Source organism: Lupinus angustifolius, chromosome LG18 (genome assembly GCF_001865875.1).
Source record: "Lupinus angustifolius cultivar Tanjil chromosome LG18, LupAngTanjil_v1.0, whole genome shotgun sequence".
Lineage (NCBI taxonomy): Eukaryota > Viridiplantae > Streptophyta > Magnoliopsida > Fabales > Fabaceae > Lupinus > Lupinus angustifolius.
In genome coordinates, this window is record NC_032026.1 from 13686759 (window position 1) to 13713035 (window position 26277).

Sequence of the window (26277 nt, forward strand, 5' to 3'; positions counted from 1 at the left end):
CTTAGCAAAATTTGCATTAATGGATCAGATAGGCTCTACCCAATAATCTCAAATTTAACAGCTTAATTAATTGTATCCTTATGACACCTGGGCATGCATAGAGTAACTTTTCATTCGATCTATTAATTTTTAATTATAACCAATAATGTTTCTAATGTACTAGTTTAAGATACTCATTGTTAAAAAATATCAAACTTTCCCTAATGGCTAACAGCTAACAGCATAACTATCAGTATGAGAGTTAATATGGTTTGGATTGCTTTATAATTTCCAACTTTTAGTTTTATAGATAAACATATAGTATAAGTTATTTTGTCTAATCACAGAAAGCTAAAAAAAAGTTAGCAATTACGTTTTTCAACTCACATAAAATTTGTATCAGATCCTCAAACACTTACCATTAACCCCTTTAAGGTTACATGTTGCATACTTATTTGAATATTTGGATTTTTATTTGAGAAACTACATTAATATTTTTATTACTAGACAAAACCCTAATAAAAATCCAACTCCAAGTGTAGAGAAACTACAATATTTTTATTCAGTTCAATAACCTATTTGAATTTACCCAAAATATTCAGCAACCTACATGTCAATTTAACCATTAAGCAAAAATGAATGGAAGATATACCAAATAGTTTTCATTTAATAACCTAATCCTCGTTATAGTACTGTCAGGACAAATTAAGGTAAAAAGATATTGGTGTATATTCTGCATGAAGACACTGCTAAGATGCCAAATTAAAAAACAAAAAGATAATATATATAACTAAATATAATATATGATGCCCCTCCAATATTTACTTGAGTGGTTAGAGCAGTTGAAGAAACAATATCTACCTTTCCTCTAATATTCCTTAGTCCTAATCACAAAGAAAAAGTTTCTAGTATATTATATGATCTTGGTACTTATTTGGTATCACACCCCACTTCACATTTCCACAACTCATTCTCCTAAAAAAATGAAGGAACCATCATCAAAATCAAAGCCATGGAGGCCATTCACAGCAAATTGTTGTACAAGTGAGGATCAAACAATCTTTAGAAACTTCAGCAGATGCAAAACCTCACGTTCAGATTTTTCTAAGAACATTGCTCCTTTACCATCATTTAGGAGGCTTTCTTTCTCTGATCTTAGCCGTTCATCTTCCATAAGAATCAATGAGGATCTTGCACAGTCTTTTGGTGCTGATTTGTATGATTTTCAGCTTAGTGAACTGCGTGCCATCACACAGAATTTTTTAAGCAATTTCTTGCTTGGTGAAGGTGGGTTTGGAACTGTGCATAAGGGTTATATTGATGATAACTTGAGGCAGGGTTTAAAGGCTCAACCTGTTGCTGTTAAACTTCTTGATATTGAAGGTTTACAAGGACACCGGGAATGGCTTGTAAGCATGGCATATGAGTTATTTATTTTTCATATTTATTACCATACTTTCCAAGCTACAGCTTTTACTTGCTTTAATAATCTCACCTTAGCTGTAGTGATAATAAAAAAGCTAGAAATATCACAATAATAAATTATAGATTAATTATATCAGAGTAGGTTAATTTTATTGTAGAGTGTATATATGGCAAAGTTGTAGTCTTTGGATACATGCATCATTGGCTTCTTTGTAGTCATTTGACTCATTTCAAAGGGAATGGGATTAGCTCCATTCCTTTTTCCATGTCTTATTGTGTCCCGAATCAATTGAATGTTGATACCTACGTGAAAAGAAAAATAAAAAAATATACAATAATATTTTTATACTATTTGATAGTATATGATTAGTTTGAGACATAGGGACAATGAATTTTGGGATAGATGATCTATTTCATTTCAAAGTCATTTACTTTTATCATAGATGTTAATGTTAAGTGTCTCAATTTTTTAATGGGTGATGATATTCTGATGCTATTTTTTTCATATACTACTTCACAGTTTACACATCTACAGCACTTTCATAATAATTATAATTACCTATTATTTTTTGTTTCTAAAAAAGATCAATAATTAATTAAGTGGGTATAAAAAGGGGTGTAAAAAAAATATAAGAATATTATATTTTATTTTACAAACAGTGGAATCGAGCAAGTGGGAGTGGAGCGAACTGGTCCAAAAAGACCCAAATTAAAAGCACAGCTTATTATTTCTAAACCCAAAAGACTAAGAAAGTAGATACAAATTGTGACTTAACTATATACACGAGTTTGATATAGATATTAAATTTATGTATCTTTCAACTCATATCTTGTTTAACTTAGCCAATTCTAATCAACATGCCACTCCTTTATTTAATTCCAATCATTGTACAACGTCAGAAGTAACTATTTTGCTAAGTCAAATGAACTTTGGGGTTGTGTTGCAGGCAGAAGTGATATTTCTTGGGCAGCTAAGACACCCAAACTTGGTTAAGTTGATTGGTTATTGTTGTGAGGATGAAGAAAGATTACTTGTCTACGAATTCATGCCAAGAGGAAGTTTGGAGAATCACTTGTTCAGAAGTATGCATCATAGTCCTTGTTTATTTTCATCTATGAGACATATATATGCACCAAAGCTTCATTTAGAAGCTAATTGATGTCTCTTTTAACTTAATCATTTAGCCATTGCATGTGATTTCAGGGCTAACATCACTGCCTTGGGCAACAAGACTAAAAATTGCAATAGGTGCTGCTAAGGGTCTTTCCTTCTTGCATGGAGCTGAGAAACCAGTCATTTATAGAGACTTCAAGACTTCTAATGTGTTGCTTGATTCAGTAAGTAATTAACTAAAGAATGTTGTTCTCTTTTTATTGATTAAAATTGTAATGTTACACTAGGAATTAATGCACAAGTGAGTAAACTCACTGAATTTTATGCACCATATGCTTCTGTTTAAAATAGGACTTCACAGCAAAATTGTCAGATTTTGGACTGGCCAAAATGGGGCCTGAGGGATCAAAATCACATGTTACGACCAGAGTTATGGGCACCTATGGATATGCAGCCCCCGAATACATCTCAACAGGTAATTGATCAAACTTGGATGGGAGGAATAGAGTTTAGTTGACATGTACTGTCAGTGTAAATACATTTTTTTGGTATAACTGAAGGTATCCTCTCACCCTTTTTGGTTAAAGAACTAATCAATTTCGAGGTGTGTGGTTGTCCCTCCCAATAAGGGTAGTTCCCTTGGAGCAACACTTATTATCATTTCTCTCTTAAAATAAGAGCATTTTGACAAATCATCATTTATTATCATTTCTCTCTTATTACTAAATTAAGAGCATGCATGTCAAATATCAGTGGATGCTAGTGTAAAACTTATATATTAATAACTCATACACAGTACTTTAGTTCAAGGGAATTCTAGTGAAGTATACTACATATATCAATATCTTTAAAGTAACACTAGATACCCATTATTTATAAGGGAGAAAGTGTATAATATGTGTCAATTGGGTATAGATTGCTGATCTTTGATATAACTTGAATGTTTATAGGGCACTTGACCACAAAAAGTGATGTCTACAGCTTTGGTGTAGTCCTGCTAGAACTACTAACAGGAAGGAGATCTATGGAAAAGGCAAGACCAAAAGCTGAGCAAAACCTTGTAGATTGGTCAAAACCATACTTGAATAGCAGTAGGAGGTTGAGGTATATTATGGATCCTAGGCTTGCAGGCCAATATTCTGTTAAGGGTTCAAAGGAAATGGCCCTGTTGGCATTGCAAAGCATAAGTTTGAATCCTAAAGATAGACCAAGAATGGCAACCATTGTTGAAACTCTTGAAAGCCTGCAACAGTTCAAGGACATGGCTGTTACCAGTGGACACTGGCCAGCAGCATCAAAATCTACTAGAAATGGAGCTTCCAATAAGGTGAAAAACAGAGCTGTTGCAAATCACAAGCAACCCTCTCCTCCAGTTTCTAGCAAAAAAACATGATTCATAGAAATTACAAGAATGATGTTAAATCTAAGTGTAAAAAGTGTAACATGTGGTATGGCTACACTGTGGCTCCTGGCTACCCTATATGTATGTAAATGTATAAAATAAAATATATATGCAGTATAGATAAACTCTTGTGTGTAGAATAAAATCTTCCTTTGACAACTGAGATATCCTTTTCAATCCATGATCAAAGTGAAACTCAGCTAGATTTTTAAAGTAAGTGACAGCATACTTGTGCCTGCTAACAAACCATGATGGACCAATGGGGGACACAAGTTAGAAACACTACTTGACCCAAAAACTTATGACAATGAGTTTAAGGATCCGCTCCGTTTACTTAATTGATTTAATTCATTATTTACCAATTTATGATTTCAACACTCACTTGAAAACATTCCTCCTCTCAAATATTATTCCCATGTCCCAACATTAGCACATCCCCTCAAGTTAAAATAATTCTAATTCTAAGTATGAGTACTCGCATCATGGGTTTACCCACCAAGATTCGAATCCTTTTCTCAATGTATTAGTAACTCAGGTTAAAGCCGAATCATATAAGTAAATTTGACACCAAATGTTACCAAAAAAAACTTAAAAGCAATGAGACATAGTCTTCCAACAAACCAGAGTTGTCATCTTTATGGTACAGATCTTCTGCTTCATCCTTCCTTAAACCTTTATTATCATTAAAACATCTCCAGAGAACAATGAAAAAATCACCATCACTAATTAGGATCAGTTAATTCATCATGGGAACACACTCATTTCTTGAAGTTAAAGCCTTTCCAAGTGATTTTCCAATTAAGGGCTATTGTATTAGCATGTAAATGTTATGTGCTCAAAGTTATATGCAATGCTGTAAATTTTCAACTGCTTTAGTACTAAGCCTGAGCGATCCTCCTACTCCTCCAAGTCAAAATATTAATCATGCATTTGCGTCAAACCAACCATCCTCGTTGACTTTTCTTATCAATCAAACTCGGTTTTTTTAATAGACTCACAAAGTTGGTTTCAACTTCTTCTCTCTTAATATATTTTTTATTAAATTTGTTAAGATAATGATAAACCTTATAATGGGATGACCAAATAAATTTGTCAATAGCAAATTCCCTTAGTTAAGATATTTTTTGATACAGGGTAGTTTTTTATTAGAGTCCAATTCATAATACGAAATATGGTGTAGTATTGAAGTGATGCAAAAAAAAAAAACAATGTGTGACATCTGAATATGCAGCTTCTAAATTGCAAGAACAATGTGTACATGATTGTAGCTGGCTCTGGATCCTGGGAAAACCGGTACAAGGATTTAGGGAGCTAAGTTCTTGTTCTTGTTCTCTGAATCTTCCATGTTAAGAGCATTTTATAATGCCTTTGACATATTTGTCAACCCCACACTCAGATCACAAGGTCTTGATCTTACTCTAATGGAGGCAATGATGAGTGGGAAACCCCTTTTGGCATCAAGGGTTCTTCTATGCATGCCATGGACATGCATAAGAGGGGATATGCATGCCATGAATATGCATCTTCCATGTTTACAGAAAGAAAGATGGCATTAGCATATGGGAGGTTATTTCTATGCATAAAAAGGATACATTTTGTACCTATCCTAGAGGCTTAGGTTAGCTAGATACTATTCTTTTCCTTTCTGCCATTCTGTGCATGATGAAGTTACAATAGAAAATGAAAAAAGGAGTTCTACCTACTGAGAGTTAAATCAAACACTACTTTCATCCATCAAAAGGGGAACTGATATTTCACATTATATGTGAACATACAATTGAACTGATACATGAAAATCATTATCTATGGTGATTGCAATGCTGCACCTAAGTACAATGCTAAAGATTCAGCATGTAATAAAGATTAACAAGTCAGGGAGAAATTTCACAAGTATTTCTTTGCCAGGCTTCAAAGGATGCCATGGCGAATCTGTTTCTGCTTCAACCGTAGCTGATCAGAAATCACAAAATAGAATTTGGGAAATAGTAACAGGTCTTGTTAATGATCATAGAGTGGATGAAACATGTCTTATCGTTCTTACTAAAGAAATGGAGAGTCTAACATTACAAAATTGAGTTGTCAAAAACCAGTTACCTACTTGGTATTGGCTTTGTAAATAACTCTTTTCATAAGCAATCCAAAGTATTAGCAGTAACTTACAATTGTCTTTGGATCCATAAAAGAGATAACCTATTTACAAGGAGGTAAGACTTCATGAAGGTTCAGATGTCATTCTGTTTCATTGATGCATATTTCCTCAAACTTTATGCATCTGAAGCTCCCATCCTTACTTTTCATTCTTGTTTTTCTCTTTTTTCTATTTTTTTTTTCTTTTTTCAAATTGTTCCGTGGAATGTGACAGTGAAACAAAATCCTCACCCTTTCTGACTCTGAATAAACAGCTCTTCTTTACGATTACCGATAGAGTATATGTGTGACTCTTCCCTGCTTTAATTAGCTCAGCCTCCAAGATCATAGCCTATATATGAATTCTGCTATCACTGGTGCCATGATCTTCACATCTTTAAAGTGCCAAAAGTTAAGACAGGGTTGATTGTGTTGAAATACGGTGTCTCTCAAAGCAATCATAGGCATGTTTGGTTCTTAAGAATAACAGCAGACTAGAAGCTAGTCCCAGGATAGATACGCACGCCCACACCACAAATGTCCAGAAGTAGCACTGCCTTCCCATGCACACTGGTGAGTTAGGCATCATGTTTCCTGGTACTGAGTAAGCATTGGCATCATAAACTACTGCAGCTAGATAACCATAGAGGAGTGACCCGATTGGGATATTTGTTATGAGAATGTTGTGATTGACACTAAAACTGTTAGGTCCAAACAGTTCAGATGTAACTGACACAGTGGCAGCAAATATGAAACCTGAGCTCAAACCAATTAGTGCAGTTCCAGTATAAACTGCCACAGCACTGTCTGATGCAGCAAGCATGATGAACGCGATTGGGGTCGGTATCAGTGCAATGGTTAGCCATCCAGTTCTTGCAAAGTAGAACTTACTGCAATGCAGAAAATCTTGTCATCCTAACTGCTATTATTTTATTTTACAAGATTCACTTCTGAATGAAGATACTCAAACAGAAATGACCTTTGTCTACAGTAAGTTAAATAAATATGATTTACTAGAGAATGGTGAAAATACTCAATTGGAGGATTCTACAATACTTCTAAGAGTAAACTCTAACACAAAATAATATGACAAAGTATGATTAACTCAGTTATATAAAATTATTAAAACACTTATAGCAATATATAAAATTAACTATTTTAGTATATAACTGAGATAACCATACTTTATATCATATTACTTGCTGACACAGTTATTTCTTAAGGTACCATAGTGTTATCATACTTACTTTCGAATATAGTCCGGTCCAGCTGAAAGCAAGCGGCCGAAAAAGGAGAAGGATGAGTATAGCGTGACAAGAGTAGAAATATTTGAATGGAACCCCAGAGATTGGGCTATCTGTCCTAGATTATTGCTGTAGACAAGACCAATTGTACCTCCACAGAAGTATGCAACATAATAAAGCCAAAAATCCAACCTCGTGACAAGCACTCCAGCTGGGTGATCTTCTCCTAGCATTGCCAACTGATCCCAATCAAGCAACCCTTCACAACACACACCACTACTTTTTGCCCTCAACATGGATCCGTTGTCACTCAGCAGGTTGTGACCCTCTCCATTGCTTACAATACTGTTTTGACGAGTAAGGAGTTCTTTATGGAGCTCAAGATCATCAACATGCACAAGAATAAAGCCAGAATTCTCCACCCTAATATTAGAATGGACGGCTCGATGAAACCAATCTCTAGCATATATAATGCCAGGAATGCATAGTGGAGAAATGAGGAGCAAAGTAGCTCCTCCAAAGTAAAGCCTTGCAGTGTTTTCGTTAGAAGCTGATGAGCCGAAGACAAGGAGATAAATGCCAGTGAAAATGGCTAGGATGTTGAGTATAAGGAAATTTAGTGAGTTCTTGCGAGCTGTATAGGGACGAAGAGGTTCTAAAGGTGGTTGGCGAAGAATAGGGACTAATGCTACAAAGGAAATGAGTAGGGGAACAAGGGCATTCAAAAGCAGATACACTGCATCGGATGAGGGGTCTATTGAAGTGGCAGCAAGGGTATAGAGTGCTGCACTTACCCCATTGTAACTCACAGTGAGTGATAATGCAAGGGGCCTGTTAACTGGGAAATTCCTAATGCAGACAACAAAACATACTGTGTTGAACCAACAAATGCTGCAGCCTCCTAACAGACACAGAAGAAAAACCTGCCACATGCAAAGTAAGAACTGATCAAAGTAATTCTCTGTATATTGCAACTGAGTGAGGTTCATTAGATATATTGTTAATCAAAGCAATTTTTCATGTTTCAGTTTGGTTCGGTTGACCTCGCTCAGACTAAATTTTTAGTTCTGCTTCAATTTATAGTTAGGTAGCCATTGTTTGGTTGGTAAATGCAATCATAATCTTACTCAATTTCATTGAGTTATTGTATCCCTGTCACCTGCACTGCTGCAGCATATTTATATAGTGAAAAACTTACAACTAAGTTCATACTTACAAATTTATTTCAAAGTTGTTAACATAAGTGAATAATTTGTTGTGCAGGTATCTTTGTTCTATATTTGTATTGATACTGTTTAGCTAACATATTGTTATCTCATGATTGGGGCATTTGGAAGAGCTGATAGAGAATTTATTTGGCTTATGAGAACAACTTATGAAAATAGCTTATAAAAGTAGCTTATAACATTCCTATAAACTCTTTTTAGCTTATTTTAAATACGCGCCCAGTAGGACAGCTCAGTGTAGGAGGCTCCCACTTAGTGGGGTTGAGATATTAGGCATACGCAGCCTTACCTCGCAAGCGGAGATTCTATAAAAAAAAATATGTCAGTTGTAGGAAATTAAACCAAGCTGCACTAGCAATTTGCACTGCCTGCAAGCTATCAAATTTTATCTGCATAATCTCATAATTTGATGGTGAAACTCACAGCACTGCACAGCAGAAGCCGCACTGCAAATTTGCAAAGCCACATTGCCCCTTCTCAATTGTGATAGCACCACTGTGTTATTTTGCTGCATTCCACCTCCAAAAGAATTTCAGATTGTGGCTACCCACAATATACAACTATATATCACCATGGATAAGAAAAATCAAATTTGCTGCTGAGTTCTTCAGGATTAAGTTTCATTTATCACATTTTAGTATCAACAATGTTATTTGTATTCATAAGTGCATTATTTTTGTACAATATTTTTAGGGAAAAAATGAGAGTCCCATAATTTTTTACTTATTACTTTTTTCATTTTTTTCAATTTTCTTTTACCAAAAAGTAAGTTGTCTAAGCTTACTGTACACGAGAAAATAAAGTTATATTTATTTTTTATACAAACTCTTGCCTATAAAAAGTTTTTGGTCGTGAGTGTTTATCAATCAATTAAGTGAGTTTTATTGTGTGAGAGAGAAAACAAAATACTGGGTGAGCATATGTATGTGTAATGTGTGACATTTATCATGAAATTTAGAATGCATAAATAAAAAACATTTAGATAATAGAAATTTAGCTTGACCAATTATTTCTATTTTTTGGAAAATGGCCAATTATTTCTATTTAAAAATATACTTTTATGCCAAAAAATTATATCATATTTTTACCTAAACTCACTATGTTTTCTGTTTCAATATTATTATATTAAAAAATTCAGTTTTATTTGTGAGTATGTAAGGTAATGGGGCACGCCACTACGCCATAAATAACCATACCCATCAGTGAGGAACTTCATTGTTTATAATTATAAAAAATAATTGTTACCTGAAAAAATGCATTGATAAATTATCATTGACAACCATCAAAACCTAACTAGAAAAAAGTTTCTTATTTCAACTAAACATAAAATTGAAAAGTTAACTAGAAAAATAGTAAATAAAAAAAATGAAGAATGTAGAAAATTAAAGCAAGATAAAGGGTACCAGAAAATAAGGCAAAGTGATGAAATTGTTGATGAGAAGCCATTGTAGTCCATAACCAATGAAACCCATAAAAGCAGAAATGAACATAACAAGTGAAGGAGGAAGATACATAAGTGCAAGACCTGAAGACCAACCAAAAACTTTGCCTAAGTCATTGGCAGTGGCAAGATAGTTAAGTTGAACTTGAGAGATTTTGAGTACAGATTTGAAAGTAGATGAATAAGCAGAGAAATCAAAATTGGTTCCAGTAAATGCTTGAATCCATATTACTGCTACCAATATCATCCACTTCCTTGATTGTCCTGCCATCACTTCCACCACCACCACCACCACCACCACCTTCAGAATAATGAAAATGAGAATGAGAAAAAAGGGTTCTAAATTCCTTTATATTCTCAATTGAAATTCCTTTATGTGAATGATTACGAGTGTCACTACGTGGCCTCATCTTATGTAGCTTAAGGAATAAATCATTCTGTCTACATTTTATTTTATTTTTTAGGGAAAAAAAAAGTATACTCCACACTAGACTGTAAAAGTTTTTCTAGAAATTCAAAAATGCATTACTATTCATTTTTAATTATTATTGAAATTTTGATAAAAATAATATAAATAAATAATAGATAATATGATAATTATTGATATAAAGGTTTATAAATATGCAGTTACTATATTATTCTTTATATTAATCTTTTGGTAAATTAATAATAATTAAATATGGATGATAGGTAAATCATAAAACAGCGATAATGTATAAAAATCATTCTATTTAGTTTTTTTCTAAATTGGGTTAAATGTGTTTTTAATCCAATGAAGAGTTCATTGACTTTGGTTATATAAAATGGGGAAAAGCTACTTGCATGTGTACTTTGACTGGAAAATTACAGTATTGATACATCTTTTTGAAATATTACGTGAATGGTGTACAATTTATATAAATCGGCAACTCCCTCCATTGCCGATTTAAGGAGGATAGAAAAAAAATAGTATGATATTAAAACTCTCCCATAGTTGACAATTTTGGGGGAAGTGAAATAGTACATACATTGAATCGGCAACTGGGTTGCCGACTTATATAAATTGTACATCATTCACATAATATCCCAAAAAGGTACACCAAGACTGTAATTTTTTGGTCACGGTACACCATGTATATAAGTTGCTAATATTTTGGATTGGATCTTTGTTACATCCTCACTCTTTCAAGCTAATGATTGAGACTAAAATGAAAATAAATAATATTACAAAAACTTTAATATTTTTTATTACAAACACTCATTCTTTATCTAGTCCAAAATAATAATATTTAAAAGGCCTATATATCATTTTTTATAAGTTCTTCTTATAACTCTTTTTAATCTACTTTCTTCCTTGTCTTTTCTCCCTTCTCTAGTGACGGATTTGCTCTCTTTCAGCATGTGCTATCTGCTAATTTTCTATAAGCTATTTCATACACACTAATACCTATTTCAGGCTTGAATATGTATTTAATTCATATTAAAAATGTTTTATTTGAAGGAGGAAAAAAATTAATGTTCAGGCTCTAGTGTACTACCTACATATATTATCTATATGATTTTTAAAAGTAGGACAGTTGGTATATTGATACTAAACAATGTAGATAAATGTAATTAGTTTTAACACAATTATTAAATGTCATTTTTATTTTAATAGAAACATTGTTTACTTTAGGAATTTCATAATTTAAAGTTAGGGAAATAAAATATTATATTTATTGCTTAAATATTTGATTTTAATTCCTCATCATCTTGTTTCCTATTTTTGTTTTAAAAAAACATGTGACATATTTATTCTCTAAAAATTAATGAGAGGTTATATAATATTTATTTTTCCTGTGAAAATAAAAATTTAGGGGATCTCAAAGTTACATAACAAAGTAGACCAATAACAGATATTTCAGTTTTGTATAAAGTGGGTCTTATAAAGAAAGAAGATATGTTTTGATATAAAATCCAATGAATAAATAAAACTATAAAAGGCTATTATAATTGGTACAGTTTATAATATATAATTATGCATGTAAGTCGTACATGGTCCATTTTCTAACGTGGGTCCTAGTTTTTTTAACCAAACTGAACAAGATATTTTGTTTTGTTTTTGTGTTTATGTTGGGCAAAACTTTCTTGTATTTCATTTTCACGTCTTCACTTTAGTTATTAACTTAAAGATATTATAGCTTATGTGAGAGCTATTATTTAACTTGTATTAGACTTGTAAGTACTATTATTTTGGAAAACTTAGTATTTTATGCAAATGCTATACAATTCTCTTTGAAATTAAAAATATGTAGATATAAATTAATTTATTTGTTTTCAAAATTTTAATATTAAATTTCATATAATTGCATAAAACCATAATTAAGGGCCTTTTTTCGAACCGGCGCATAAAATATGAAGACCTATGATGATTATAAAGTCAATAATGTCTCTGTCTTTTCACTCTTTTCTATTGGTTGGCCCACCATCATTCACATTTGCTTTATTTTCTTGATGACATAAATATAGTACACATTTATTGTCCCACACTTTTTACTACTTTATCTATTATAAGTTTGTAATTGGTCAAGAAAAATATATTTAAGTTAAAATTTAATTATTAAATATTTTTCTAACAAATGACAAACACATGACATATAGAGTAGCACAAATTGTAATACAACTTATATGTTCCACACCTAAACACCTTTATGTGGTAAACATCATTTCTTTGTCATGACGTATTGTGCCCAGATAACTTTTCACCCGCAATCACTTATAACAATGAATATAATATTTATGAAAATGAATATAATATTTATGAATTGAAAATGTAAAAATATATAGTAAATATATTATTTATCATTCATATTATTTTTATTTAAAAATAAATGATAATTAAAAATGAATGATAAATAATACAATAAAAATGTAGAAAATTTTTCATCATCATTATATATATATATATATATTTTATATTTTATTTGTCACTATTTAAATATATATGGGGTTTTATTCATAGTGTAATATTATTGCATCATTCATTATTATCCATCAATAATAATTCTTATTTATAAAGTGCAATAATTAACACATATAACTAGTAAATAATATACTATGGATTCATAATTACATTTTCGTAAATACATGATGGCTAGTAATCACCCTATAAGAAATAATACTTACCCTGAATAAACAGAGACAAATTAAAATTGTTAATTTCATAATAATACATTTTTATAAATATATAAAAAATAAATAAATGATACAAAGATTCAGTAACAATAATATAATGAATCTTAAACTTGGTTCACCAAAGTTCCCACATCAAATTGCTCCTATTAAGAATATTCAAATTAATCTCCAAATGTTTTAATCATCACCTAATCCTTTCGTTAGTGGAACATCCTTTAACTCGACGGAAATATATAAATTATTTTTTAGATCATTTTGATTATAATTTGCTCTAACTAATAAAGTAAATCTTATATCTTATAAATATAAAATCACTTCAATGATGCAAAAAATTTATCTCAGAAATTACAACATATGTAACGGAGAATTATTGTGTGATTTGGAATCACTAATCTGTGATATATTTAGGTTATTGAAAATAGATGATTGAAAAACAACTATGACGAGGTAGTTTTTGTTGTCCATCTGGGAATATATAAATGAATATGTCTCTTTAATCATGGATAATTATTTTTGAGAAATCTATTATAAATATAATTTGTTTCTCTCCATATTTGCAGACATAACATGATTATATTATCTAAATCAGTTAGATTCTCTCTTGAAAGTAATATTCTCGAAGTGGATGGCTGAAAATCTTTTGGTGCTAACCAATGATATCATGGAACAGAATAACAAATATTATATCAACAAAAGGAGCATTGATGTTGAAGGTAGAGCCACTTGTTAAGTAAAAATGGACAAAACAACCACTTTATGAGTGGACACTTCTATGTTGTCTTCAATCCTTGGAGGAAATTCTGAAGTATCGTGCTCCTTGTGATGTTGAGAGAGAGAGAGAGAATGTATGTACCATGAAGCCCAACTTGTTTGTAGAATGATAGCCCAAATAAGTTATTCTGCCGGTAACAAATGTATGTTGCTCCATTTTTCTCGTTTATATCACATTTTTATGAAACCAGGACATCAAATTAAATTAAAAGAGGTTTTATATTAAGTTTATTTTGCATTTTTTTTTATTTTAAATGAATCGTCTGGTTCAATTCATGGGTTATAGTCCGAGTTTAACACAGTTGGACTGAAATTTCCCAATTGAAAATGGTCAAACCCTTCACTCAATTAACACTGCAAATCAGGACCGCTTTCAAATTCGGTCAGCGGTCGGACCATACAATCCGATCTGGTCATCGCAACATTGATATGTCCGTTGTAGTTAACAGATGGTACAATGTTACAAATTATTGTATCTGATGGATATTTTGTCCATTTTTATGCATTTATTGTCTTGTGAGATTCTCATAATCGAATAATTTCCTTCATGTACATGTATAATAATGTGACTTATGTTATCTCTTTGATGTTCTGGTGTGTGTATAGTTTTCCTTTCCCTGTCATATGGCCACTGGCCATTGCTCAGAGAGCAGATCTCTAGCATATTGGTCAATGGTGGAAGCATTATGATTTTAAGAAGCTAAATGGATCACTCTTTTATTGTGGTCTTTTAGTGTATTTGGAACCACATCGCAATTGTAGAGTGATAAGCATTTTTGACAATGACTAGAACCAAAATATTAGAGTCATACAGGTGAAACAGTTCACAATTTAGAATCTTGCATAACTCTATCTCCTTTGTTGTTATAAATTAGCAGTAAAATTCTGGTTGGAGTCATAGTCATACAACTCTATGTGCTTACTAAACACTTGCTATATTAAGGATTAAGGATTCAGCATCATTATGGTACATCCTGCAAAAGATAAAAAAGTGCACTAAAGATTAAGATAAGAAGCTGACATGGGTTGGAAAATTGAGTCATTTTCAAGTACAGTTGCTAGTTTAGGCCACAAGATAGCAGATATAGTCCATGATCCATCTCCCTTAGCACTTGGCCTTTGATTCATGTAACCAACTCCACTCCTTTCAATGGAAGTGTAAACTGTCCCTAACAAAGGACTCCCAAATCCAAAGTCAATTTCAGTTACAGGAAACCTTCTTCCTGAGGACACAACAAGGGTTGGTCCCTCCTGACCCAACACTGTCTTTGCTAGCATCAAACCAGGCCTATTGCACTCAACCCAATCTATCAAATCCAAAAAATGAGCCTCATTGTTCACCTTTGAAATTGACTCATTCACTATGCTACCAATATCTGATATAGAGGCTTCCTTCAATTCTTGAATGCTTGCTTCTCTGAAAGCCAATGACAAAACATTACCAATGTAATTTGACATTGAACTCTTACCTTTACTTATCCTTTCCCTTCCATCCACCAACCAACCCATCTTGCATTTTTCATGACTTTGATCAATGCTACTAGCCATTATCTTCCATACATAGGCAGAAAAAGCCTCAATCTTTGTTCTCTTGGTGCTACCATTAGATGCAAGTCTTTGCAGCATATTAATACTTGATGCATTGATATGATAAAGTCTCTTAAGTGAGATATGGCTCATTGGGATGTTATTTATCTCTTCTTTGGTGCATTTGATAAAAGTTTGGTCTAAGGATGGTTGATATTTGAGAGGTGAACGTGGAGGTAGGTGTCTAGTATGGTTTGGTATGCATGATATTGGTTTATTTTGAGCTATCTCACACAATGAGGTAATAAATTTACCAAAGGAACTTGCATCACCTAATGCATGGTCAAAACTAAATGCAATGGAAATGCCTCCACAAGTGTAGTTTGTTACCTGAATTTGTAAGGGGAAATCTGGTTGAATAGAAACTATCTTTTCTTGAAAGGTTTCATTTAGATTATAGAAATCTAGCTTCTTTAGTGGAATATCCACATGAGCTTGAATGAGTAGAGCACCCTTGTTGTCACAAATGATTTCAGGCTCAAAAGTTATAGGATTTTGAACAATTTGGCCAGCAAAGGGATAGTAGTAACTAAGTACTTGTGCTAGAGAGCTCTTAAGAGACTCAACAAAAGTTCTAAAATTTTCTACTTTTGGTTTGTGGTAGAAATATATGTATGTAACAGGAAAACGACCTGAAAGTAGGTCAAGATTTGAGAGAGGGACTGAAAATGGGTTTGGTGAATGATTGACAGCTTTTACAACACTTTTCCTCTTGAGTTTGATTTCAAATTTCCCATACTTTGAGGCCTCAAACTCCTTGTTAGTGTTCAACATTTTTCAATGTTTCCCTATGGTAGTTTCTCTCTAGAGAGGTTTTTTGGTTTAACATGTTCCTGAATTGATTGAATGTGGCATATGCTTATATAGTGTGTTCCTAGTACATGGTGGACATGAACCAAATGCTTAGGTATGACCTCAGATATTTTCTAATCAGACATTATGAATTATAGTGATGAGTGATTCATGGGCACAACCAATAAAAATTGAAAAATTCTAGTAAATTTTCTATTTTAAATTGTTTCTGACTAATATTTTTTTTTATTTATGGTGACTAATAGGAACTACCACATTCCTTCCTAATAATCAATGCCATGATTTATGCTCGTCTCACAAGGACACTATTTTGTTGGTAACTTGGCAGGCAAGCAAACTCAATCTTTTTTTTTGTACTACTAAAGTTATATCTCATCCTATGAGTAAGGAGCTAATTCCTCTCAAAGTATTTGGTTGTCCAATACGTCAGATTTTTCATTCAACGACATTTATTTTATATATATAACAATGTTTTCATGCGCTTTCTGTTTGACCGTAATAGTATATTGTCATCATTAATAACGCTTCTCAAACGATGTTGTATTGAATATATACCACAGCATATCAAGGGTTGTCACTTCAAACTATTGACCTTTCTGGGATCTAGTAGAATCTTACAAACCAACACATTGTTGGTCAAGCAAACTCAAACCATGGTCAAGTTTGGCAAACACCATAATTATGGATCCAAATCCTATATGTTATGTTACTCCATCTAGGCATCTGCCAAACAGTGCTTTCTACTTTGTTGAGGCTCAAAAGTTAGTGCCAACTAAGAAGAACAGGGCTTCTGAGCCCACTTTCTTAATGTATATGGACTATACACCGGTCTAATTAATTTCCCTTGTGTTTGGGGAACCATGATTACAATTTCCATATTGCACCACTCACTAGTGCTTGTCACTTCAAACTTCAAACTTCCAACCAAACTTGTACCTTTAAGACTTCACCATTAGCACTATCAACGGTCACTGGCTGTAGAAATGATCAATTATTGGCTCTAGTATCTTCTCATGTCGAAGCTAAGGAGCACTTTTACATTTACTGCTGCACCAATATTAATAGTATTATCAAACGGTGGGTTACGTTGTCTGTAAATCAAATACTCATACTAACCCTATACTGAACAATATAATAGTGCTTTCATACAAAAAATAATTGAGCAGGCAGCAAGTCATAGGGTAGAAGATCTGTTGTTCCTGTTGCTTGCAACAATTATAAATGACACACAATGTTCCAACAAGATCTATAGTAATTTTTTCAACATAATAAAACATGCTTACTTAATGTATGTATACATATAAAGGAAAAAACAAAATGTTTGGGGAGCCATCGTAAGGAAAATTTACCATTACATGTCATGTTATAAAGTCGTTGCAGTCAGATTATGACTATTTTTTATCAGAACATTATGGTTATGTTATACTGACCACAATTATATATATAAATAAATAAGACAATATAGCTATATATATATATATATATAAATATCAGAACATTATAGCTAGTGAATGTAGCTATATAAGTATAATCATGATATTATTGAGGAGAATTTTAATAACTTGATATATATTTATTTATTTATTGTGCTCATTATTGTGATTGTTGTACACTATCACAATATCAAAATTAAATTCCGTGATTCCATAAGCATCAAGTTGATAGCAAGCTATGCTCCTCACCATGCAATTACGTGACCCAACTCAACTTGCATGTCACTGAAAATGAACGAAAATGACAATACTACCCTGCTTGTCCTAATTGGTCCTACCCTTCACGTGCCGTGTACCTATTGGTAATTCAATGCACCCCATTTTTATGTTCTTGCTACGTACTAAAACCATATACACCTCAAATTAATCCCCTTCTATATATCTTCTCCAACTTTGCTTTCTCTATATAAAGGTGATGATCATTACAAATATCAATTGTAACTTAAAACAGTGAGTGAGTGAGTGAAGGACACTCCTTTAGTTCCAAACATCACATGGCCTCACAAATAATTGTTAGTGATGTAAGAAGGCATAGACTAATGCATTGTGCAACTTCTAATAGAGAAAGAAAGAGTTTTTGTTCACAACTATCTCATCGCCAAAGCTATGAATATCATAGAATAGAGGATCATAGTGCCACCCAAGTTGAAGGTAATTTCAATAAAAACAATAACATGGGGTGTGAGAAAGGTGCAAATAAACATATGGGTCGCCAACAAGTACAAATGCTTCATACCTTGGGTTTCTCTTACCTTGCTTCATCTTTTATTTACATTATAACAAAGGTTAAGGCTTTGTATAATGGGTTTCTTGGAGATGCTGCAAGTGAATCAATTGAAGCACCAATGACTGAGGCATATTTTTCACTTCCAGTTATTCCAAATTAATCAAGCCTACTTCATCTCTTTTCTGGATTCTAGTTGCAATAATATCTTTTGATGTTAAGTACTTCTAAGTATATTGGAGTATATAAGCAAAAAATGTGCTTCTTTATTTATATTAGTTATATTTGAGTTGAACTTTGCTAAAAAGTTCTCTGCTGTTGGTACTGGTTCACAATATACAAAGTAAATATATAATATATAAATATTTTGTTATACATTTAGTGACTTTTGGTTTTGCCAAAATATAGTGAATATAATTATATAACCATTTGTAAATAACGTACGTATTCACCTTATAGAAATTTGTAGCTCAAGATTATGATATACTTTACATCACATAAATAAGGATGAATATGTCCTTATTTATTTATTTATTGATATGTAAACTTCAGATTAAAAAATTCCTAAATCATATTAATTTATTTAAAAGGGATGAATGTTTTATATATGTGGCACTTCAACTGCACACTACAAAGGACAAGTTAGGCAGAATGAGAAGATGGATGAAAAGGTGACTGTAATGCCTGAGATGTAAGGCAACATATGAAAGAGGCAAAGAGCTGTGATTTATCAAAGGTAGATCACATGTTCTAAATGATATCTTACTTTATGTTTTAAGACAATCAAAATGTTTCATTTTATTACCTTTTGTTTTTTATTTTTTTATTTTATAAATATATTAATATATGTTTGATTTATGACAGAAAATATGATAACATTGAAAAACATGCAATCCCTTACCAAATGTATGTACTACTCCTACATTAATTGGAAAAGGATATCTCAACCTCTTCTCCATTACTCCAACTCCTAACGTAAATACAGGTCAGATATATCACACTATTAAAAATAAGTTTCAATTAAAATTAAAATTTTTATTATTATTAATGTTTTTGATTTATTTTCATTACCATGTAATAACTTATTAAAAAGATTTAACATATTATATCGTTATTATCATTCGTTCAATTATTTTTTCTTTCTTTCAAATCATACCAGTATGTTCCTATATCTCTCCTCCCTATACTGGTAGGAGTATCATTTTTTCATAAATAAACCTCACTTTTAAAATTTCCAAATGTCAAAACACCATTAATATATTTGGCAAAACTGATTAAAAATATCATTTGAAAGAAAAAATTAACTAAAGGTTTGAAAACAACATCAAAATGAAAATTAAGGCTAGAAACTTATAATTGATAAACTAGTTAATTGACTTTTAAGTGTTTGAAAAAATTAGTTGATTAATTGGCTGATAAATGTAAAATGATGTAAAAGAACTTACGAAAACCTGGTTTATAAGTCATATCAATAGACATATCAAACCAAAATTGCTATATGAATGTATTGGGCTCATCTCCCTGAACTGTATGGAGGAAAAATGTGTTTTTAAATTTTTATATTATTTAATTTAAAAATCATTAAAAATCTAAATATTGAATTCATTTTTTGTTGCATGTGTTAACAGATTTATCCGATATTCGACTAGGATACGTTTTCCTAAACAATATTTAGACATGACATATTCCATAGTCAACACAAAATTGGCAAATGTTCCAATCAAAATTAATGACATTAATATTGAATGTGAGATTGCAGCCTACTTATTCATCCATTTATTTATCAAAATGCTTTGATGTAATAGAAGTTCAAAACTATCTAGTGTTCATAACTTGGTAAAATTCAGGGGAATGTAGAAGGAGTAGTGGAGTTACTATTTTCAACAATATTCTTTGTCCCAATTTCCCTTTCCATTATTAGGAGATCATGTAGAGGTCTTATAAGGAAGCTCCTCCATAGGTAGATAGGGTGAAGTGAAAAACAAAAAGTTCAAAACTCAAAACAACAAATGTGCCAAAGTCCCCATATTGGGATCAGAGGAGCCATGATGAATTTATTTCCTTCTACTTCATCAAGAAAAAAATTAGTTGAACAATCATATATTTGATGGGGAAAATGATACTTAACTTCCACCCATAGAAGAATATGCAAAAGGGTCTTAAAAAGCTATCAGCCCCACAGTATTACCCTTTGGCATGGTTCAAATTTAGGAGGCAACAAACTTATATCTCATATCTATATTTTTATATTTTTATTGGTACATGATATGATTTGCGACATAATTTAAGACAATAGATTTTTTTTTTCTAAAGGCTAATAAAGATGTACACAAATTAATTTTATACATGGTATCTTATGTTTGTAATGTTTTTATCATCCAATTATAAACGATCTTATTTTAATTTTCACACATGCACTCTCATTTTGCCACTCCACTTCAGTGTTAGGTGATGATGTGCTCCAAATATTGTTCAAATACATGTGATCCTGGAGTGTTAGACATTTCTATTGGATAACTAGTTATCGACCTCAATCTGAGCTTATTTTTCAAAAATGGTTTCATCTTTGATATGAAATCAGTTTTTTTTATAGAATTATAAACCGCGAAAGTTTTGTTCTTGAACTCTTCAAGAATGAAGCACATGTTGATGCGTACGGAAGCTTAACATGACACATAGTATAAATCAACTGTGGTAAACTAAACAAACCATGGAAAGGTGGAAAGTCCTACGGCCATGAACCTAAACCTCCAAACATCAACTTCTGTTTTGCAACTTGTATTCCTGGTCCCCCACAAGGAAACGTTCCCATCATAACTGTGAGTCAGTTCATGAAGGGCAAGGCATGGGGATCACTATTTTTCGGTATAACCAACGTTATTCTCATCTCATAGGTAAAGAACTAATCTTTTTCGGAATATGTAATTATCTCTCTCAACAAATGTCACTTTCAGGAATCAAACCTTTAACTTAGTATTATACGTGAGGATCTAGTGGAACCTTACGCCACTAAACCAACATTGTTGGTATGGGAATCACTTGAATAGGCAGATTAGAGCCTTCCAACAGATAGATAAAGCAGAGCAAAAAAAGCTAAGAAACAACAAGCAATACAAGATTCCCAAGACTAGCAATATACTGATTTCGTGGTTGCACCACCAACACTAAAAAAGACTAGCTATGGAATTTAGCAACCCAATATATGATAGAGTACTACTTGGAATTTGTTGTAGGAAAATGAGCAATGATATTCCCACATCACTTTTTCCATACCCTTTTTATATACTTCATAATCACCCATCATCTAGTGCATCATCTTTTTACATACTATGACAAAATGTACTAGCAATGAACATTGGCTCCTTGAATTAATTGGTTATTAACCACTGTTATGATTATCATCAAATCTCTGGTCCACCTAAACGGCTTTAGAACTTGTGACGAATCCACTAGCATAAAATAAGACCCCTAATAATAACATCAAAAAAGAAAGAAAGATTATGGTGATAGTACAGAAGGAGCCAGTGAATGATAATGGCCAAGAAAAGCAGATTTTTTCTGACAAGTAAAATTGACAACTTCACAAATTTGGCATAGATTTTTCCCCCGATTTTCCTTTGAAATAAATAAACATCTACTTGCTCTAAAAATAATGCATAACAGAGTACATTGTATGGAATGGTATAGAATGACAAAATTCTTGAAGCTGTAAAAACTGAGAATATAATCATGTTCTTCTGAAAGATCCAGCTGCAACTTTTCAAGGGGGCAAGAAGTCAAACGTATGAACTTTTCGTCATAAAACAAAATCTACTTGATAAGTGTCTGCTTTTTTGCCATGTCCTGTGTTGATTTGATGACATAAGTCATGGTAGCTTGCTCTCATTTTACAGAAGCTAAAAAGAGATGGAACATCAACACTTGAGAACTCAAATACAACTTGGCAATCAAGAATATTTATTCCTTGATGATCTCAAATTCTGCGCCAATAGGAAGATGATCACTTGGATGACTGTAGTTTGGTAGTCCACCAGCAATATTAGCATCATTAGAGTCTGGAAGCTCGAGAAAACTAATTGGTTTAATGTGGTTAGAAGGGCGAAATAATACATAATCGAGTGTTCCAGTGAAGCCGGGTGTATAGTTTGTAAATGGCGGCTCTCCTCTCGTAGAAGCATAGACACTACATAAGGGAACAGGAGGCTCCTCTAAAGATTCACTCACCCGCTTTGATGAAGGATCGCCTGATGTTAGATACTGATAAACCTGTGAAAAAATGGGAGATTAAATAGATTAGGAAAATATTGCAGGAAATAGCTCATATTCTTGAACCACATCCAAAGCAATGAATAAGTGCTCAAGCATGACTAAAACCAATATGGATGAACAAATGGACACAGCAAAAGAGAAACAATAATACAAATTTGTCATGGTATTGCACTGTTTATTCTTTGTTCAGACTCTAAGATCCCAAAACTTCTATTGTTTACATTCTACAAATATCTTTTGATGTGTTAAACTGGTTTGGATAATTATAAATACAGATTCTATATTTTCTCCTTGGGAAAATAAGTTTTCTATTAATTCTGATCAACACTCAATTGTGTACAAGATCTTTGGTCAAATTCATAGAATTTGAACTTCAAGATTATTAGCTCAGTTTGGTTAATATAGTGAGATTAAGGCTTGATTGTTATTTTAATATTATATGCATTTAGAAAAAGGCTCTAGACCATTCTTCCCGAGAAAGGGAGTGGAGTTGGTAGCATTCAACTTTGAGATCAACAGCCACATTTTTGTGATTTCCCTTTCCTAGCAACTATCTTCATGTCACTCTTCCCTTTTTCTTTGGAGATTGAGAATTAACTTATGCATGAATGCACATGCAGGACATCGGTGCAATAAAACTAACTTCTATATAAATAACCTTGACTAACACATAACTTGAAGAACTAAGACCAGAGTCAGGAAAGATGTGAACATGCAATGCATAGTGGTAATAGAGTATAGACAAAGGTAAGAAATATGTGAATTAAGGTTTTAGAAGTGCTTAGGTACCATATCTCCTGGCTGAGAATTGAAGTCACCAGCTACAATGACTTCAGGTATGCATTCATATCTATCTGATACCAGTGTTCTAAATTGTGCCAAGCGAGATAGAAGATATTCCGCTTGTGCAAGCTTGACATCAGCAAGCTCAGGATCCCTTGGGCAGAAAGTTAAGAGTCATTTATAAAATCAAACACTAAAGTTAAGCAAAATCAAGTCCACAGAAGTCATCGACATTAAGTCAACTTTTCATCAAAAAATTAACACATGAAAAAAGAAATAAAGCAACATATATAGCTACTTCTATACCAATAAAGATGTGTGTTGGCCACAATAACAACATGACGAGAGGGATCTTTGAGTTTGAATGCAGCCAAAAGTCCAACACAGTCACGCTTTAGTCTTACACGAGGATCATTGGGATCTCCACGGTCTTCTGTATTCGATTTAGGTCCTGGATCAGAAAATCAATTAATGAAGAAAGGGCACACTGAAGTCTGTACAGTCATAAAGCATGTAACTGCAATTTCTAACTTTCTACACTGAAGCAACCAATATAGACAATTGATAAACTTCCAAAATCCAAAAATCATCACGATATATATATATATATATATATATATATATATATATTTGTGTGTGTGTGAAGGAAAGCAGGGGAGAACAGCAGCAATAGAAATGAAGTAGCAGAAAGAAAGTTTTGGTTCCACCAGTTTATTTGCAAGTCTGTAACAATATCAAAGTATTATCATGTTCAAGATGTGGGCAAATCAAAAGGAATTGTTTGTTTTTAATTTGCACTTACCATTTTTGGATGCAACATCCTTTTGTTTATCTGGCTGGACTGTCTGGATATTGCTGCTTCCATCATCATTTGGAGAGTTCTCATCTTGAATTGACTTTACAAGATCATTGTATTCAATTTTATCCTCTAAGACCAACTCAGCACTAAATAGCACACAGTATAAATGTAAATTAAGATTATTGAGCATTGACATTATTATAGACCAAAAGATCATCCATGAAGTTTTAACCACATCCATTCCATAGTTTCGAGGAAATGTAAAAACATAACAAGAAATAATCCCAATATGCGATGGGAAAGGCAAGAGCAAAGAAATATAAAGAGAACTAGAGAATCATAGTTGGTTTGAATACTAATTGACCAATAACAAGCAAAAGTGCCATCATTGCTGGTTTCAATTCCCACATAATTACATTGGGATTTTTTAATGTATCCTTATGTTTATTAACCAACATTTACATCAGAACAATATTAAATAAGAAACCATTGGACTGCAAGTCTTAAGTTAAAATCCTAGTTTTCTCTTGCTCCGATAGAAATCTTATATCTAGGTCCAAATTCAAATCCCTAGCCAGTGACTAATTATATTGGTCCTGTAACTCCAAGCAAATTAACATTACAAAATGATACCACAAAACCGAAAGTTGCTTTATTTTTGCACAGAAGTTCAACATACCGGTCATGCTTGTAAAATAAACCACAACCATCACGTTTTCTCTGTCCACTTCTCTTCATATAAATAGAAGAATATCCTAGCTCCTGCATTTTTCCTTTGTAAAAGCTATCAAACTCATCCACTTCCTGAAATGATTTACACCATTAGCCCATTACTAAGAAATAATCACAAAATTTAAAATGCAAAACAAACATTTAAAATAAGTGAATTATGGAATTAACTAAAACCAAACCTGTAGGCAGAAAAAATCAGCTGCCAAGTTGCTGAGAACTTGTAAAACAGCATTTGAACGAAATTTCCACCTTCAGTGAATAAAACAAGTGATGTTAAAATGAAGTTAATGATGCATACTTTTGGTAATGATTAATTAATTTGAAAAATGAGATGCAAAAAAGTTTACTTAAGAGACGGTGAAGGAGAGTGCGGGAAGAAACAGCTCTTCACATAAGCCTACATTACAAAGGAAACTAAAATTAACATTAATTGATATAGTGATAGTGTATAAAACTCATAAAATGTTAGAGCATACATTTTTTTTCTCGAATTTATAAATAAAAAGTGGTAACAAAAACGGTGAGGGAATGAGTAGATAGGATATAAATACCTGAGCCAAAATGTTATAAGAGACGAGAGTGAATCTGAAACCTGTGAAATAATGTGATTTGATGTAGCATTTTAATAAAATTCAAATGAAGTAATGTTAGGTTAGGTTAGTGTAGTTACCATCTGGTTTAGTTCTGGAGTGTATATCGGCGCCTTCTACGGAAACGAATTTTGGATATGTGAGCGATGGCACTGAAGAAGAAGAAGAAGAAAAGGTCATGCTGTTGAATTGGATGGGTTTGGATAGCATATATTTGGTGAAAGTGAGAGATGGGAGACGGGGAAAGGCACTAACTGCTTGTAGCATACCTTACCTATACTTCAACACTTGGAACTCGATCTTCAACCGAAAATCAGGGCGCGATAGTATGTATCTATTACATTAGCAGTTGCACCATCCCCAGTTAGTTTCCTTTGCTGAGAGTTGAACCACATACAAAAATGAATACTAGATCTTACTGGGCCATGTGTTCAAACCATTGGCCCAACCCTTAAACAATACTCATTTAAAACAGGACAATGATCTATTGTTGTCGGACATATATCTAAGAGTCAAAGTATATCCTAAATCAATCAAAATAAAGTAAAAATAGAAAAAGTTATAAATATTAATTTTTTGTTAACATGACATATTTTGATTAGTTC

At 32.5% G+C, this 26277-nt stretch overlaps 4 protein-coding genes across 6 annotated transcripts; 1 reads left to right on the forward strand and 3 right to left on the reverse strand.

Annotated features, from left to right (window-relative positions):
- On the forward strand, positions 813-6082 carry LOC109333209 (probable serine/threonine-protein kinase PBL8). Its single transcript, XM_019568560.1, has 7 exons — positions 813-1388; positions 2352-2487; positions 2609-2742; positions 2870-2993; positions 3469-3894; positions 5724-5777; positions 5817-6082. Exons 1-7 carry the CDS (start codon positions 897-899, stop codon positions 5993-5995), a joined length of 1545 nt encoding a protein of 514 aa, XP_019424105.1. The 5' UTR covers positions 813-896; the 3' UTR covers positions 5996-6082.
- Positions 6252-10278, reverse strand: LOC109333208 (protein NUCLEAR FUSION DEFECTIVE 4-like). Of its 2 annotated transcripts, XM_019568559.1 has the most exons (4): positions 9921-10027; positions 8941-9025; positions 7295-8214; positions 6252-6937 (listed from the first exon to the last, which is right to left on the reverse strand). In XM_019568559.1, the coding sequence occupies exons 2-4, from the start codon at positions 8983-8985 to the stop codon at positions 6460-6462; spliced, it is 1443 nt and encodes a 480-aa protein (XP_019424104.1). In that variant the 5' UTR covers positions 8986-9025; positions 9921-10027; the 3' UTR covers positions 6252-6459. The 2 variants fall into 2 exon arrangements, with proteins under 2 accessions (XP_019424104.1, XP_019424102.1); XM_019568557.1 differs by lacking the exon at positions 8941-9025 and having other exon boundaries at positions 9921-10278.
- On the reverse strand, positions 14805-16281 carry LOC109332439 (omega-hydroxypalmitate O-feruloyl transferase). The gene has a single exon (XM_019567421.1). It carries the CDS (start codon positions 16241-16243, stop codon positions 14879-14881), a length of 1365 nt encoding a protein of 454 aa, XP_019422966.1. The 5' UTR covers positions 16244-16281; the 3' UTR covers positions 14805-14878.
- Positions 22025-26021, reverse strand: LOC109332926 (carbon catabolite repressor protein 4 homolog 4). 2 transcript variants are annotated; one of them, XM_019568092.1, is made up of 9 exons: positions 25753-26021; positions 25634-25674; positions 25430-25479; positions 25262-25331; positions 25030-25154; positions 24354-24496; positions 23858-23984; positions 23558-23705; positions 22025-22765 (listed from the first exon to the last, which is right to left on the reverse strand). In XM_019568092.1, exons 1-9 carry the CDS (start codon positions 25937-25939, stop codon positions 22457-22459), a joined length of 1200 nt encoding a protein of 399 aa, XP_019423637.1. In that variant the 5' UTR covers positions 25940-26021; the 3' UTR covers positions 22025-22456. The 2 variants fall into 2 exon arrangements, with proteins under 2 accessions (XP_019423637.1, XP_019423636.1); XM_019568091.1 differs by having other exon boundaries at positions 23858-24002; positions 25753-26020.